The 18,625-nt window shown below is 39.2% G+C and overlaps 1 protein-coding gene across 1 annotated transcript in view; it reads left to right on the plus strand.

The window, feature by feature from the left end:
• Positions 1-18,625, plus strand: part of LOC118798351 (TRAF2 and NCK-interacting protein kinase-like) — a 75,936-nt gene that overhangs the window by 46,890 nt on the left and 10,421 nt on the right. The window contains 19 exon segments of the mRNA XM_036557782.1: positions 239-349; positions 556-646; positions 921-1,051; positions 2,416-2,470; positions 2,743-2,821; positions 4,380-4,555; positions 4,991-5,063; positions 5,381-5,591; positions 8,180-8,341; positions 10,096-10,182; positions 12,286-12,523; positions 12,526-12,764; positions 13,695-13,841; positions 15,058-15,300; positions 15,935-16,038; positions 16,661-16,800; positions 17,081-17,178; positions 17,483-17,491; positions 18,113-18,285. Of these exon segments, the coding sequence (XP_036413675.1) occupies positions 239-349; positions 556-646; positions 921-1,051; positions 2,416-2,470; positions 2,743-2,821; positions 4,380-4,555; positions 4,991-5,063; positions 5,381-5,591; positions 8,180-8,341; positions 10,096-10,182; positions 12,286-12,523; positions 12,526-12,764; positions 13,695-13,841; positions 15,058-15,300; positions 15,935-16,038; positions 16,661-16,800; positions 17,081-17,178; positions 17,483-17,491; positions 18,113-18,285 (2,567 nt within the window).

Consider the following 18,625-nt stretch of genomic DNA (forward strand, 5'->3'; position numbering starts at 1 on the left):
AAGCACAGTTCCAGAGAATATTTCTGTGGTTGTTTTGATGGAGAGTAATTTCAATTCTAGTGTTTTCTCCATATTGTGCAGCTCTACTACTAACCTTGCAATATACTTGTTAGAGTAATACAGTGTCTCTCTCTTTCTCTCTCTCTCTCTCTCTCTCTCTCTCTCTCTCTCTCTCTCTCTCTCTCTCTCTCTTTCTCTTTCTCTTTCTTTCTCTACCTCCCTCCCTCCCTCTCTCCAGCTGGTGATGGAGTTCTGTGGAGCTGGCTCCATCACAGATCTGGTGAAGAACACTAAAGGGAATAAACTGAAGGAGGACCAGATTGCCTACATTTGCCGAGAGATCCTTAGAGTGAGTGACTCTGACTGCTCCTGTTAGAATTTACCACTCCCTTGCTAACGTTTTCATTATCTCTTCAGCCTCACACTACTCAAGTAGTCTATGTCCTACACTGTACACTCAGGCTTAGATTCTTTTGTGTACAAATCGGTCACATCTAGGATATGTAGTCTTTTTTATCTATACCTCAATATCTGTCTATATACTTCTTGTTTCAGGGTCTGGCCCACTTGCATGCCCACCACGTCATCCACCGTGACATCAAAGGCCAAAACGTTCTGCTGACTGAGAACGCTGAGGTTAAGCTGGGTGAGTCACAAGGCCCCTTGTGTGTGTTAACACTACCCCATTAAAGTAGAACACCATACTGTGTGTTAACCTGTGTCCACTGATACTCCTTTTTATAAAACTGCTATGGAGCTGTCATAGACAGTCAAGATTGTTCTTAAAGAAATCAAACAACTTCATAATAGGTATCAGTACAATATAGCCAACAAAATAAGGTCTTTCTATATGGCCTAAATCCACTGCTAATATAGTCTGAAATTCCTTCCACGGCTAACTTTTCACTTATCTCCTCCAGTTGACTTTGGTGTGAGTGCCCAGTTGGACCGGACGGTTGGCAGACGAAACACTTTCATTGGCACACCTTACTGGATGGCCCCCGAGGTCATCGCCTGTGATGAAAACCCTGATGCCACATATGACTACAGGGTATGACTGCTCAGTAAAATACTTCTGCATTAATTTACTTAATGTATATTTCAGCATTCTGCTTCCTTTCAGGACTATCCACACTAAGCGAACTTGCCAACTAATCAGTTAGCGTTCTTGGTTGTGTGTCAGTTGAATAACTTTATTTACTAATTATACTTGCTTGTTTTTTATATATCTTAAGTTAATTCTTTGTTTGGGTGCACTTTGAAATTTGTAAAGATGATTAAATGAAACTCTGCAAATAGCATTTTTCTAAGCACAGTACAACTTTAATTATGATGTACACCCTGCAACCACCCTAAAAAAACAAAACTTGAGTTTCTGAAACACAAAATTTAAGATACAGAGAAAACTGAACTCCTAACAACCATGAAGTACCTGGTAGAGCACCAAAACTGTTACCATCAGATAAACACACACAGCTTTATCGGATAGAAAAAAAAAAACACAATTTGCATTAACATTTTTGCATCTCAGAAACTGGACATCTGGACATGCTATAAGGTTATATGGCCTGATGAGCCTAAATTGTGATGACTGCACTGTGAGAAGCAACCAACTTCTAGGACCGAACTTGGGAAGTGTGGAATATGTCCCTGTAGTTTTCTGTGCAAAACTGAAAGCATGTCTCCTAAGAAGCGTGATAGCTTTAATGAATGCAAAGCGTAGACACACTTAATGCTGAAAATATTCTTTTCATATTTAGTTGTTGAGGATTTTGTTAAATATGTTTTCTGCCTTTTCCTGATGCTAAAAACTGAATAAATTGTACTTAATGGCCATTTTGACTGGAAATTAGACAAAGTGGGATCTTTTTTGCACAGTACTTAATAAACCTAACTGTGTGAGGTGTCCTCATGCTATACTGTGACCGATCATGCCTAGTTTCCCTCTTAATTATCCAACAGGTGCACTGTAGCCTAGATTATAAAATATATAGCAGGAACATGTTTACTTTGTTTATTTGTTAAATAAGAAAGGTAAAACGTGTAATAAAACCATTCGCAATTATGTCTATCAATGTGAAATGCTCCTTTTGAGGTGCAAACTCCTTTTTGCTCTGAAGAGGGAGGATTAGGGAGAGGGTGATTGACTTTGTCAAAAAGAATTAGGTCTATTTGATTGGTCAAAATAAATCCTAGTCGGAGACAAACCTACTGCGTGTACTTTTAACCACAGCTCAAGGTTTTGATGGAAAACCGTCCATCGTGCCTGCACCGCCGGACCAGATCACTAAAACTGTGATCAATATGTTGTGCAGTGGTCAGTATGCTTTTTCATGCACTCCCGTGGCGGCTGCCTGAGGCTGCTGCGTGTGCATTATTGTTTGCCAGCCTCTAATTGCAGCTCTCTCTCTGCAGAGTGACCTGTGGTCTTGTGGAATTACTGCTATTGAAATGGCTGAGGGAGCTCCCCGTGAGTACTTTAACACATTTCTGTGTACTGCCTATAAGTCAGGATGCACACATCATACACTGTTTTCCGTAGTGTCTAATTCCGACTCAGTATTTTCGTGTTTCTGTTATTTCCTCTGACTCTTCCTCTTCCTTTTCCATTTACTCTTTTAGCTCTTCCGTCATCTGTTCATATTCATGCATTTGCTCATGTTCAGGTGTTGTTTAGCTGGAGGTTTCCATGGGTAATTTGTATATACTTGCTTATGTTTTCTTCCTTTACTGCCCATCCAGCCCTGTGTGACATGCACCCAATGCGAGCACTGTTCCTCATCCCCAGGAACCCGCCTCCACGACTTAAGTCGAAAACATGGTGAGAAGGTGCTTTATTGAAGATATTAGTTGACTATGCACTTGTAACACCTTCAGTAACCGACTGCAAGCATAAAATCTGCATCATTACACAGCATCTGGCGTTGTAGCTCATCTGGCTCTTTCTGAATAGCCTTTGCAAAAGTCCTCAGAGGCCCAGCTCTCATGCCACTTTGGTCAGAATGTGAGGAATGTGGTGGTGTGTTGTCTTACCAATGGCATGGGTGCACAGACCAAACACGAAGTGCTAGCTATGGAGTCTCCAACATGCTTACAAAGACTGCAAGTTAAAACTCCATAGTTTTTATTTTATTTGACATGTCTATTTAAAAAAGGGAAGGACAGATGGTAAAACTATCAGTCATTTATCCCTGCACTCAGAATCTCCTGTCGTAAAAGTAATTGGGCTAGTTTTTCTGATGCTGAAAAAGCCTTTGCCTAGATTTTTAGTTAGATAGTTCTTATTATTTGCACTGACAATAATACTTAGTTCAAGAGTAGACCTAAAAAACTTGCTTTGAACTGGGCCTGATATGAGCCTATATTGACGTCCTACTGATTTAACAATATTAGCAAAACTACAAAACTGTTCATAAAGTACCAATTATTAGTGACTTATTTTATATAATAACAAACTGACACCTTTGACATGAAAATAAATATTTAATTCTAATATGAGTTCATGTCCAAGGGGGTTGGGGGGGGTGGGGGGGGGTGGGGTTAAGCCCCTGCCCTTTTGCTCCCAGGCTTGGCTGTCCCCCACTAATAATTGTCTATTATACAGCCATACTTCAAGATCAGTTTCAGTAAGGCTTAATTGAGCGTCACCCCAAGGATAGAGGTTGTAGGTTGGCTCCAGTTCTCTTGGTTGCCACGTCTGGTGTAATACTGACCACCTGTGAAAATTTCATTTGACAGTTCACACAATTTACAATGATATCAGTTGGTAAGGCAATGTTTCTGTTCAGAATTTTTAGGCTCTTAAAATCACTGTCTGTGACGTTTTTCATATCAGTCAGACGCTGCTTTGAAACCACATCTATTTGGTTAGCAACTGTAGCATGCCTTCTCTGCCTAAACCACTGGCATCTACACAGCCTGGCATACACGAAAGAGGGAAAAACCCAAAGCTCCCTTACTTCTCTCGCCTCTCATAACAAAGCTGACCTCAGTCCTCACATGTCAAAGTGTTGTGATCTCTCATAATTTCCATGATATAAGCTTCAGTAAGGCTTCCCAAGCTATGCTGTCCAGAGCAATGAAATTCAAAACCGGCCCGCTCGAGCAACTACTCGCCACTTTCAGGCCTAACTTATCTCCCTCTGACTCACGACCACTTAAATATTTAGCCTTGCAAGGTTACCCAGTGTGAACAATATGACGTTCCTTCAAAGATATGTTTTCAGCATGTGTTAGTGTCAAGTAATTAGCTTGTTTGTGTAGCCCTGGCCAAACCTTCAACAATACACTTTAATTTTTTTTAATGTTAGTGTTTTGTGTTTCAAAATTTGTTTTTCTTACTTTCTTTCTTTCTTTCTTTTCTTTTTTTTTTTTTGTAGGTCCAAGAAGTTCTTCAGCTTCATTGAGAGCTGCTTGGTGAAGAACTATACCCAGCGGCCACCCACAGATCAGCTCTTGAAGCACCCATTCATCAGAGACCAGCCCAACGAGAGACAGGTCCGCATCCAGCTCAAAGACCAGATTGACCGCACCCGCAAGAGGAGGGGAGAGAAAGGTAAGACCTTACAAATTGGTTCAAACTAAAGCAAAAAGGAATGCAGAGATGTTATCATTGCCTGTAATGAGGCCTAGCCGTATTTGGGTAACATAGGGATGGACAGTATGGCGCAAATAGAATAGCAACTGAAGACTTTTTCATTTAGTGTTTCACTATGAGCAACAGTATAGTCACATGAAAAAAAAACAAACAAAAAAAAACTAATATATATATATATATATACACACTCAAGATTTGAGCAAATAAGACAAATGAGATTACCCAAATGTGATCGATGGAAGTTAATTAATTGACAGCCCTAGTATCATTATTTCTAATTTATATTTTATCATTCATTATATATGATAAAATAAGATGCATCTACATCTACATTAGAATATGAATCATATCTTTTATATAAGAACTGTTAATGGAACTCTCCTCTCCTTGCAGATGAAACAGAGTACGAGTACAGCGGGAGTGAGGAAGAGGCGGAGGAGGCGCCGGAGCAGGAAGGAGAGCCCAGGTACTGTCACTATAATTTCTGCGTTAGACTAGTTGAGCTAGACTGAGAAGAGGGCTGCTGTGATAGGACATGTTGCAAATGTACTGCATCTTGAAGCATATATCAGTATTTAATTTTCATTCTGTTTAATTAAAATATGAAAACGTTAATACATGCCAGCTTTGAGTTTTTGTGCATTGTTTGGTGGTGAAAATAGTATTGTTTTATAGTATTATTAGGTCATAAAAATATATTTAAAAGCATTGTGCAGCCACCCTGTATAACATACTGTCAAGGTGGAAGGTTAATTTTTTCACAACCACTCTTTCTTAACACAGCTCCATAGTGAATGTGCCAGGTGAATCGACACTCCGCCGAGACTTCATCCGCTTGCAGCAGGAAAACAAAGAGCGCTCGGAGGCTCTGAGGAGGCAGCAGCTCCTGCAGGAGCAACAGCTCCGCGAACAGGAGGAATACAAGCGCCAGCTGCTGGCCGAGCGTCAGAAACGCATCGAGCAGCAGAAGGAGCAGAGGAGGAGGCTGGAGGAGGTGAGGAGTGGGGTGAGGTGTTAAACATTTGTCTGTGGTAGGATTTGACAGAAGATAATTTATGTAATGTAATCTTTGACCTTGCAATTTGATTTGATTGCGACTCTTTAGGAAAATCTCAGATTTCATCACAATCCAATTTGATAGCCCAGGAATTTTATTTTGGTCCATACTTCATTTAATGTTATTATTGATTATAATCGATTCTAACATTCCAAAACTGATGCAGTAACATGATGAGTAAATGCTGGATGAGCAAACAGTATACTGTGCAATAACAGTGGGCAGTGTGAGAATTCACTTTAGAGTATGCTTTTCTGAGCACATCATGAACATCATCAGCACGTAAACACTTAACTACATGTTTTATTACTATGTTAGCGTAATTCTGTTTTTCATTTAGTGCAACATGGTATGTGAAATATTGTACTCATACATTTTGATAGTGTTTTTAATGTGGCACGACTAGTGCTTTTTGTCAAACGTCTGACCCTGTCTTTTCCACAAATTAAAGATGTGAGATTTTTTTTTAGCACGCTGTAGCCATTCTAGAAAACTCTTGCTTCTCCAAACAAGTAAAACATCTGAATTCCTCATGTATCTCTGCTTATCTCAGTCAAATTACCATGTGCAATGTAATGCTGCCTTTGGGCAGAACATAAATGTAGTTACTGTGTTATAATATTGAAAAATCATCAAATTTTTGATAGGTCATACAACACGGCTTAGAAGTTGACTTTAGACAGGCTTTACACTGTGAAACTTGCATGCAACTTTAGTTGCTTGAAACCTACAATAAACTAAATTGCATTTGCGTTGCTTAAAGTGTCCTATAAATATGTCCTGTTTTGAAACTCGGGATCAATGGACAAGAAAATAAAACAAAAAAAAAATTGATTATTAGGCAGTTGAAAGGGAGATTCTCCTGGTAATTTTTCATTATGTCTGTTTCCTGAGCAATGATGATAAACAAAATGAGATTCTTGAAGCTAACATTCCTGTAACCAGCAGGATTGACTATCCAGCTAACAGCTGTTTAAATGAATGTGTGTGCCAGTGTTTGTTCTTTTTTAATCTGCTGTTATTGTGATCTATGTAGCAAGATTCGTTTTGTCCTCTGACACCCACTAATTTTAATACGAAGGAAGGTGGAGATTGTGATTCGTGCCTCGATGAGGTTGCAGTGCTTCCAAGATGCGAAGATGACCAAATTAAGTACAATTGTAATAGCTACTTAACATAAAATTTCAAAGAAAAAATATATAGATATAGAAAAACGACAATGACAGCTAGACAAAAAATACAAAGATAATAAAAATAATGTAAACATATAAATTACACCCCACTAATGAGTTTATATAGCAAGACCCGTAAGGTGCATCAAAAATATGAACTAATTTGGCTGTTGTAGTAAAGTAATCGAATCTTTTGTGTGACTTTGTTTTTTAAATTGTTTTTCATGACTGTCAAGTAAGCAACAAGTAATGCAACTCACAATATGGAACTAGTTGCTTGAAACTACAGAAACATGCATTTCTGTGGGTTAATGTCAAGCACCTTGCAACTCATTTGAAACTTAGCTGCAACAGTGTCAGCTTTGTGGAACAAATGTTGAATGACATACTTTCAAACCATTGACACCGAATCAATGGACAAGAATGTAAAACTGAAGATGTTTTTTGGATGATTGAAAAGGAACCCTAGATAGATAGATAGATGGATATATAGATAGGGGAAAAAAGAAGGGCAATGACCTCATGGATGACTTTATAGCGAGAGCGATATGGTGTATCAAAAATAGCTGCTAATTTGATTGCTTTGTGTAATTGTCAGGTTGCTCGAAAATTACATTGCATCTCACAACATCCGACTAGTTGCATGAAAGGTTCACAGTATAAAGCCAGACCTAAGGATTATGAAGAAACTTGGCTCCTCTTTTGCTTCTTTGTGTGTGAGGAACATGGAAGCAAATGAATATTTATTTCTGTGTGCACATGTACATATGTGTTTGTGTATGTCTTGGGTCTCTGTTGCTGTTTCATATTTAAGCAAAGGGTTTTATAGCAGACCCTCTGAGGCACGTTTACTATAATTGGGTTTGGGCACAGTCTCAGAAGTAGGCCACAGAGGGTCAGGAAACTGGGAGGCCCATTATGTCTCCTTTCATTATCAACAGCAGCCCAGCGTATGAAGATGAGGATCTGTTCATGTTTATTTAGGAAAATTGCAGGCTGCCTGTGTGCATTGCGACTGCATATGTCTGTGCTCCTGTACTCGCGCCATTTCCTTTGTTTATTTACACACTGTTTAAACCATTAAAGTCTAGTGTGGCTTTCTGGATCTGAACCACACTTCTTAAATTATCCCAAATTGCTGCAGATACTATGTAAAATTATAATCAGGCATGAGCGTTGATCATAGATCTCATGTTACATAGTCTGTTGGTTACATTAGCTTCACCGACAGCTCGTAACTTAGACCCACTTTTCCATTACCTAGTACTGTTTTGATTCCTCGGTTCTCTGCACATGCACATGCATGGGTAGCATTCAGTGAATTCACTCTCGCCCTCTACTGGCTTCTTGCAGCAACAGCGCCGCGAGCGAGAGATGAGGAGGCAGCAGGAGAGAGAGCAGAGGCGGCGGGAACAGGAGGAGAAGAGGAGAATGGAGGAGATGGAGCGGCGGCGCAAAGAAGAGGAAGAGCGCAGGAGGGCTGAGGAAGAGAAAAGAAGGAACGATCGTGAACAGGTATTTGAATTACAGGATCTTTTGAGTATTTATATGAGTATTTTAGTCAAGTTATATATCAAGTACATCAGAGTATTGTGGGTATAGGAGGTATGAAAGTGAAAAAGAACATTCTTCCCTAATAACGTAATAGTGATAATAAAAATAATAGTATAAGTATCAGTAGTAGTAATAATAGCAAAAAGAATAATAATAATAATTTATATGGCACTGTTTTAAAGGGGAATTTCACTGATTTTCAGAATTTCTGTATAATTAAGTTGTTAAAATGTGAACAAAGTCATTAGCAGTGGTTTGATGTGATATGCTTTGTTCTAGAGAAACGTACGAGTCAGAATTGTTCACAGTGGTGGTGATAGGAACCAGACATCAGATGTTTAATATCTTCAAAAGCTCCTTCACAGAAAGTTATTACATGAAATGCTTTTGAACACACTGCCTGTCACAAAAGACATTGCGTTACCGTAGTGTTCGGATATTTTGGAGCCTAAAATTTTAAACCATTCAAGGCAGAAAGTTGGCAAAATAGTCCCCTTCAGATTTACATTTCATCATTATCAGCATTACATTAACTCTGCAGACGCATGTAGGTTCATTGGTGGTTTTGCATAAAAAATTTACTGTATTTTGCACTGCAACCTTTGTTTCCTCACACCACAACTGTAGAGAATTGTCAGTTTTACTAAATGGACAGTTTTGCATCAAACCACTCTGAATAACTTAATAACTCAATAATTTAATTATACAGAATTTTTAATTTACAACTGGGGGAATTCCCTCATTAATAGAAGTTCACCAGTGTTTTACAGAGAGATGAAAACAAAACAATGTTATAAATAAAATATTTAATAGATTAGTTATACTCTGAGACAGTACTTTTCTAGAGAGGGGAAAAAAAGTTAAATACAGTACAAACAAAAAGGACAGTAAAAGACACAAATCCATGATATGTTTTACCACACTGTGGATACAGTGACAACAAACAATATACTGTGCAAGTTATGTTGTCGCCCTGTGTAGCTTCCACCCTCAACTAAAGTCTGATATGTTATTTGTCGACCAGTCCTGACTGCTCACTGCTGATCTGTATGCTAATAAATACAATTAAGCCACCATTAGTGTAACGATGACAGTATTGGTTGTCAAAATGAATCATGAAGAAAACAGTGAATCTGTCTTTATATGACACAAAATGAACACCAGAGACAGTTTTTCCTTTTTAGCAAGTGAAGTCAAACTAGGGTCATATGTCTAGATAACCATCTAGCTAGTTTGCTGACTTTAGTTTTTAGCTTGTTGTTCATTTGTATTATTCAAGTAGTCTGTTCTCTCCATTGTAGTGATGATTTCAAGGCTGTTACTACATGAAAGCAGTAAGACATTCAGCTTTCTAGCAGAAATGTTAGCTGTCTGCATTCACTAGCTTAAAAAAAACACCACTAGCAATCCACCTCATAGCTGTTTTAGCTTTTCATAAGTTCTTTTCACCATAAAAATACATAATCAGAAGGGTTTTTTTAGTTTTTAACCTGAAAAATCTCACTCTAGAGAATACTTTAATGTGTGGGAATATAAAGAACAGAACACTTTTTAGTTACAAATTGTGCATCACCATAATTAGGTTTATTTTTGTTATATTGTGATGTGATATATAGTTTCTGACATCAGTTTAAGCTGGTGTTGCTCAGCCCTTCTTTGCCTGCACTTCTCCAGTTGGCTCCCCCAGATATTTCTGACATACATTTAATTGGCAGGAGTATATCCGCCGTCAGCTGGAGGAGGAGCAGAGGCACCTAGAGATCCTTCAGCAGCAGCTGCTTCATGAGCAGGCCATATTACTGGTAGGAACTTCTACTCTTTTCTTATCTACCCTCATCTCACCGTGCTGTCTGATGGTTTTTGTCTTAGGACGTGGCCTTGTGTCTCTGTTTAGTTTCACATAGATCCCAGTGATATTTTTGTGTAGTGGTAAGTTGAAATAGGTCATTTTGAAGACCGCACAGTAAAATGGCTATACTGTAATTCGGCAGTTCTATTGTTATCATGTATTCACTTAAGTAGTTTGGGTCACTCTCAGCTACTAGTAAAGGAGCATAAATTTAAGTCTGTCTACATATTTATATGAGCATCTTCTTATGACACAGACTTAGGAAACGCGGGGGTTTTCCCACAATTCCTGTCTTCCCAAAGTGGTGAGGCGCAGTTCATTGTTCTTGTCTTTGAGGTCAGTTGTTTACATGGTGAACGGCCTGCAGTGCGTCTCAGGAGAGAGTGGAAATGAGTTAATATGTGGATGCCGTAAACAAAGTTAAATGCTGCTGTACTCCGTGTTTTTGTTGACCTTTTCGTCTTTCTTCCCATGACCATCCATCACCATAATCACGTGACTGCATAAACACATGCAGTGCTTATTGTGTTTAGTAATGTGTAATGTCACTGTGGGCCTTCAGATATGGTATTTTAACTGGTATTGCTGGAAATAGCAATGGTCTTACCGCTGTGATGGTACACTTCGTCTTTATCATACCTTAAAGTTCAGTATGTTAAAGTTATTTTAATATTCCTTGAATCGTTTTTTTTCTGCCAAACATGTTTGTCCTGGGCCTTTTACTTATTTTAAAGCCATTTCGACACCAGAAACCTTTTTTTTTTTTAATCAGTCATTAAGATAATTAAATGGACAGTAGACCATGACCAGACCCAAAAGAGCACAAACTTAATTATTGTCAAAGTACAAAATTCAGTTCTTAAAAAAACAAAAGTTGGGCCAGTGTATGAAATGCTGATGACACAAAGCAGTGATTAATAAATTCTCTTTTGTGTTAAATTGAAAACATATTAACTTTTTAAGTAATGAACTTGTTTTTGTAAATATGTTCATTCCAAATTCAGTGTCTGTAACACTGTTGGGACAGGAACATGTTTACCACAGTGTTGCGTCATCTTTCCTTTTAACAGCACTTACTAATCATTTGGGACTGGAGACATCAATTGCTCCAGTTTTGGTCCACTTCTTTTATACAGGTCTTCAGCTTTGCAAACATACAGGGGCCTTTGTTATGCTTCATAATGTGCCACACGTTTTCAGTGGGAGTCAGGTCTGGGGGCAGATCTGTCTAGCACCCGCACTCTTAAATTGACCTGTCCCAACTTTTTTGAAATGTGTTGCAGGCATTGATTCAAATTATGTTTGTAAAAAAACAATCAAGTTAAGTTGTTTTTGTTTAAATGCAGGTCAAAATAGATTTACAAATCACTGCATTTTTTAAATTTCAAATTTTACATGCTGTCCCAACGTTTCTGGAATTGCGGTTTGTATAATGTGTGTGGTAGCACCCAGTTTCATTTACTCAGTTACATGTACTAAATTAAAATGGTGATTTGTGCTTCTCAGAGTCTTTTCCAGCAGTAATATTGTATACTAAAGTATATTGTCTGAGGCAAGAAATCTACTTTTTTACTCAGTTCCACTTGCATTCCATATTCATGTGTTATATATTCATATATTAAATTTCATCATCTGTTTTTCCAGCACCTGGACTGCTTGCTGCTTACTTTTCGCACTTTGTAGATTTAGCATTTTATTTTAGACTAAAGGGATCATAAAGTGAAAAGAGCACTGCCTCAGAAACTTAATTCCCTTTGCTGATAGTTGCTAGATGTACTGTTAAGTTCCTTGTTGATGCAGTAAAGGACTTTTGTAAAGTTCACTTTTGCTGAAGTATGCAGTTAGGTCACTCTGCCCAGTGCTTTATTAAACATATGGACTGTAATCAACTAACGGTTTAATAATGTGACAGTGGCAGCATCCAGGCATGTGTACTACACAATACAAACACCTGTAAAGAATGGACGCTCCTGGATATTTTAAGTGAAATAAATTCTAACTCTGAATGAGTTTAATATTGGGAATTTTCCTTCATTGAGCTGCACTCTGTGCTCAGGAGTTCAAATGGCGGGAGCTGGAGGAGCAGCGGAAGGCAGAGCGGCTGCAGAGGCAGCTCCAGCAGGAGCAGGTCTATCTGCTGTCCCTCCAGCAGGACCCAAAACAGCAGAGCCAAGCCCTCACACCCCACCCTGACTGGGCCAAGCTACCTCAGGCTCGCCCGTTAGATGGGCCAGAGACTCCACTTTATGTTAACACTGACGAATTTAGAGCCACACCAAAGACTGAACTTCCAATCACACTGAGAATGACAGAAGTGTAATTCAAGATGCAGGACAGACTAAGTCTGTAGACAGGGATAAACCCTTTCCTGACCAGTCCAGAGACCAGACTGAAACTGTGTTAGTCGACCCTAGCCCTTTAGTTACACAGTCAGTAGGTGGGACAAGTTCTCTGACAGATGCGACTGACGATCCCCTCGTCCAGTCAGTTCCCACAACTGGTGGCCAAGTCTCTGAAGCCCAGCCAATCAGAGAGGTGAAGACCCTCACCCCTTACTCCGGCCATTCCTGCCTGCTGCTTCTCTGGCTTCTGGAGCTAACCTTGGCTCTGTGTTGCATGTTGAGGAAAACTGTGATGGTGGGAGCAAAAGAAATTTGGTTTTCTTTTGTTACTAATTACAATATTTTTATTATAGATTATCATTAACATAATTCACCAGTAAGTTTACCATAATTAATCATCAGACACCTCATTCATCACCTCTTGGTTTGTTAAAGAATAACAAATTAAGATGGATCAGAGTGATTTCTTATTAGATGATGTCTCCCAGTTCAGCTGGAAAGAAAACCATGTTGCTCACCACCGTGGCCTTGAAACAGATTGACAATATAACATTCCCTGTCTTCTGTTCTGTGTTGTTGTCTTGCATTATTACAAGCTTTTTACAACAGGCCAAATCATTCTGAATAATGTTTTTACATGTTTTTTGGCTTTGTCTCATTCAATTAAACAATCACAAATTTTATTCACTCTTTTCCTGGGTCGATAGTTTGTGATTTGGAAATAAATTTGGTTGGAGAAAGATAGATACTAACATTTTTCTTGCCTTTTCTCAAGTTTGTTTGGCATGTCTTTCTTTCACCAGGTTTTCTTTGAGCCATGTTTTGGCTGTTTGTGTAGTTGGGGAAATACAGTTGATGCTTAGTTTATTGTAATGTTCTGAGGAGAGTAGTGAAAGTTTCATTGAGCATGAAACTCTTTCAGCAGTGTGCTAACGGTTGTTTAGTTTGTTCTGTTTCATCATCCTTCTTGGGCTTGCTGAGTTCTATTCAGGCAGCTGACCACAAGCATGCCGTCACCTGCCTGAATGATTGTCAGTTCACTTTACTCAATTACGTGTCCTTCATGCTCTCCTGTCACCCACTGACCAATTCTGCCCTCGCTGTCTGTCTCCCCCTGCTCCAGGCTGATGAAAGACACCGTAAGAACATTCACGGTTCCCCTCAGACCGCTCCACCCAAGCAGCCCCCTGTACCTCCCCGCTCTTCTGAACCCTATTCTAATGGCAACTCCTCCGACTCCTCAGGCATGCACAAGCCCATGGAGCCACAGGTAACACCAGAGAGTCCCTCCATCTCCCCTTCATGCCTCTTTTAGTTCATCTGTATCCACATTTCCTTTTGGAGGATTTTTTGTTTTGTCACAGTTAGGTGAAAACCTAAAAGATAACAGTTCTCAGCAGGGAGTCGGGTTTGTTATTGTTCAGTTTTTTTCAGAAAGTAAGTAAAATGTAAATATGTAAATTTTTATTTGTAGTCCACATTTAAAACAGTTGACCGAAGTGCTGAACATACAGATAAATACATAAAAATAAAAAAAGGTGAACAATATAAAATAAGTGATTGTAAAAGTTAAGTAGTTATAGTTTCCTGATTGATACCCATACCTTCTTTTCTCATAACAAACCGAAAGTGGGTGTGGCTTAAACCATAAAGGTGAGCTGCCGGAAATGGGTATAATTACTCACCGCAGTAAATTGCTGACTAATCAAGAGGTGCTAATGGTAATAATATGCATACAGAAAGTAGTTCAGAAAGACAGTCAGCAGTGTGCATTTTGGAATAAGCTTGCCTATTGGCTCATAGATGCTGATTATAAGACAGTGTATTAATATTTGATGTTCAGTGATTTGTTAGTATTGTTAGTAAGTAATTTGGTTAGTACCATTATAGGTATTGAATTTCAGTACCCAGCCAGGCAGGGTAAATCTTTGACCTCACAACAGTTTAACTCATTTTTTTACAATTTTTGTGATGAAATCTCATCATCAGTTATTTTGATACGGTTCAGAATTAATTTTAAAAATGCACTGAAGGCACGAATGAAACTACTGTAACTATTTACACAATAGTGCGCAACAGACAAAAACAGTACAGTTTTACATTTGTACATAGATTATTTTGGTCATATATGCATGCACACACACATATGATCACCTTTGAGCTGTTAATCAGCATGATGCAGTCACATTTCTCTTCTAGTTGCATGTTATTGCCTGCCCATTGTTACACTGTCATGTGTACAGCGAGTGTACCTCTCCCTCCCTCCTATCCACTCCATGCTCTAGGCCTGTATGTTGCTATGTGAATGAGTATTGTGATACTGGATGACTTACTGTGTGGTCATCTGGGGAGTGTCTCTTATCCTTCCTCATCATTTCTCTTCATCTTGCCTGTGATCATTTCTTACTGTCTCACTGTTTCTGTGCCACTTTCCTCTCCCTCGCCCCCCCCCTCTCTTTTCCGTTTGTTCTTTCCCCTTCTGGAAGGTCCAGTGGTCTCACCTGGCCGCTCTAAAGAGCAACGCATCCGCTCCCCCCGTGTCTCGCTCCCATTCCTTCAGCGATCCTGTTCCTAGTTTTGCACATCTCCATCACCACTCTCAGGAGTCCCACCAGCACCACCACCCAGCACACCCCGCACGCCCTGAGCACCCGCATCTGCAGCCTCATTCGCAGCCCAGGGGCCACGAGGCCCCAGAGATGGGCCACAATGATGAGGTCCCCCCCAGGGTAAGAATAGCATCCAGAGGTCCAGTGCACAACAGGGGCAAAAGATGATGCCTGCAAGCTGGAAAAAAATTAGTAGGCAAGAATAACGTGATTTCTTGGGCCATGTGCAAAAGTTGTGTAGAAGTAGGTTGATGTGAGTTAATGATTTGTTTTGTAGTGAAAACCTTGCTTGGCTAGAGCAGAAGACAGGGATGAATGCTGTCTCTAGGACTATGTAGGTTGTTTTGATAGGTTTTTATTCTCTCTAATTCATTGTCTTCAAGAAGTCAGATCAAGTTAACTGTTGTACCATTTTGGTTACTATACATGGTGGTCTACGGCAGATGTCGAGGGAAAAGGTTTTGTTTTATATGGTTGCCTTTTTGCTTTTCTGTATGTCTGTAATGTTGTTGTGCACATCACTTTAAATTGCATGCTGAAGCTTTGCTGTGCTGTACTTTGAATGGCAGTTGCCACAAAAAAGTTACATTGCTTTTGCTTGACAATTCTGCTGCAAGTGCAATTTTTAGTTGAGTTTATAACCATTGTAAGTGTCTACTGAACAGGTCTAAACTCTCACTGTTTACTGAAAAGCACAAAAATTATTTGAATAATTGTACATATTCTTTGACTCTGCCAATTGCTTTTCTAAAAGGTACCAGTAAGGACGACATCCAGATCTCCTGTACTGTCCCGCAGAGACTCTCCACTTCAGAGTGGCCAGCAAAGCAACCAAATCGGGCAGAGGAATGCTGGAAGGTCTGTTGTCTTACTTTAAATGATCTTTTAAATAGATAGTTATTGCCATTACCTTAACTATTAGAGGGTGTATGGAGAAAATATGACTTTATACTGTTTTTGGTGCCATACACGTAAGGAAGAGAGGTCATGTCTGATGAATATGTATTGTTTTATTGGCCAAGTAAGATGTCAGTTAAGTGTAAGTTAAGTATATAAACTTTGAAGATTTCAACATGTTTCTGTCTACACTATGTACAGATTGAGCAGTAGGCACAGAAAGAACAATACTGAGAATTTCACACTGCCCTTATGTAGTAGAAATCCACAATATTGGCTGATGCCAGTATTTTTCTTGTACTTAAGTGGTGATTCTGATACATTGGTTTGATACAATTAAATCTAACTCCCTGTCCAATGTATGCATGCTTATTTATTCATTCGTTCATTTATTTATGTATTTATTTATTTTTTAGTGAATATCTACTGATAGCGCTATAGTTCTTCACACAATCCCTAATATGTTCGTGTTCATGTATATATAGACGGCTGTAACCAGAGTGTTTTTTGAAAATTAAAAAAAAAACAACAGAATATTTTGATTAAATTCATCCCCCTTTTTGCCCACCTTTCTTCCCCTCAGTACTGCAGAGCCACGTCTACTGTGGGATCGAGTGGAGAAACTGGCTTCCAGACCAGGCAGTGGGAGCTCCTCTGGTTCTAGCAACTCCAGCTCTCAGGCTAGCTCCCAGAGCGGCTCTGGAGAAAAGTTCAGGGTCCGCTGTAAGTGTCTCTTCTTTAGATGCATTACACATACACTTCTAAGCCCTGCTTCTCCTATGCAGATTAAGTGTAAGCCTAGAACTGACTTTTTATGGTGGATGACCATTGGCATTTGCAGTGTATTCAAAGTTAGGCTCATTAGTTGTCTAGTATACCGAGTATAGTGTGCTATTGGGAAAACTGGCCCATACACATAAACCTGAACGTGCAAAGGAATGAAATTCGTGCATTCAGAATTGTAGGACTTTGTATTGATGCTGATTTTCTGTACTTTCTTTAGCTTCTTCAAAGTCTGAGGGCTCTCCACTTCAGCGTCCAGAAAATGCTGGAAAAAAATCAGAGGAGAAGAAGGACTTTGTCAGACCATCCAGGCCTGTTGTAAGTTTTTGGTGTTTTTTTTTTTTTTTAAACGGCAGTTGTGTGCAGTGCAGGGACTGGAAAGTGCTCAAGTTATTGTGAAGGGTTTGATTAAAAACACAAGCATGTACTTCACATTTGTTTATCAAACATTACAGAACTGATTATTCAGTAGATTTGTGTGCTTTTGCTAATCTACTGCTGATCTCTTTCCCCCTTTCCCCCTTCATTGTCTCATCCTCTGGACATTTTACGGAATTTCCACGCTCTGTCTTCCCCATTAACTTCTCCATCCAATTGATGACTGACTTTGTAAACTATGTAGGGTGAAGTGGTGAGTTCAAATAGAGGTGGTGATCATATCCTTGTGCTATGCCTGAGCACATCACCACAGTGTTCAATGCATGAGACACAGCTGCACATTAAGCTTTTTAAACAAAATCTTTTGAATGTACTTTTTTCCTTTTAATCTTTGATGTAAACAGAGACTCATTTGGCTCCCCTTACTAATTATTTGCTCCGCACTGCCCTAAAGCCTTTGGTTTTGGCTTTTGGTTACTGGACCACATCTCCTCATTAAGTTCTGCTTTTTTGGCTGCACGCTTTCCTCACAAGGACTGTATATATTAACCAAATTAGGCAAACACATGATTTCTGTTTCTTTTGAAAGTTCATTTTAATTTTAATGTTATGCTACCTTTCAGTGTCCAATTACTTTATTATTGTGCACCATACCTGTGCTAGCTTGGCATGCATCCCTCCTCTACTGCTTTAAAAAAATGTTTTTGGTCCATCAGTATTCATTAACTATGTTTTGAAACATCTTAACCTGCTGTCTTGTCAGTGGCCTTAAGCTGTATATAATAAGAAGAAAGTTGGTGACCTCGTACTTAGGCAGGATAATTTGTACCCTGTAAATAATGACTGATCATTACATTTTATACCCCACATTTAGGATCTTACTCTATTGGCCAATGAGATACGCACAATTGAAGATTCTCGCCCGCCTCACAAGGTGACAGACTACTCATCATCTAGCGATGATTCAGATTCAGACGAGGAGGATGATGAGGTGGAACAGGAGCTGGGCAATGAGTCCACTTCTGGTGCGGAGGACTCAAGGGCAAGGTATTTGTGTTATTTATTTAAATTTTTTTTTGGTAAGTGCCTGTTTTCCTTTTGACCTGAATAGCATAGTCGTACTGTTTATCATACTATAACCTGTGATATCAGATGTTTTGGGGTTGCTTTATACATGTACTGTGATACAATTTGCTTAAAATTGTATGTGATTGGTTGAATTAAGTGCTTTGCAACAAAAGGCTTTGGGGGTCCCCCAGGGTTATGTACTTGGTCCATACCTTACCTATACCTTTTCTTGCTATTAACTTGCTATTTTACTGGCTTTTAAGGGCCTACTTTATTTATACTTGTAAGTTTTAAAGTTTCTCAAGCAGTAATCGCTGGC

Source organism: Colossoma macropomum, unplaced genomic scaffold, assembly GCF_904425465.1.
Source record: "Colossoma macropomum unplaced genomic scaffold, Colossoma_macropomum, whole genome shotgun sequence".
NCBI classification, from domain to species: domain Eukaryota; kingdom Metazoa; phylum Chordata; class Actinopteri; order Characiformes; family Serrasalmidae; genus Colossoma; species Colossoma macropomum.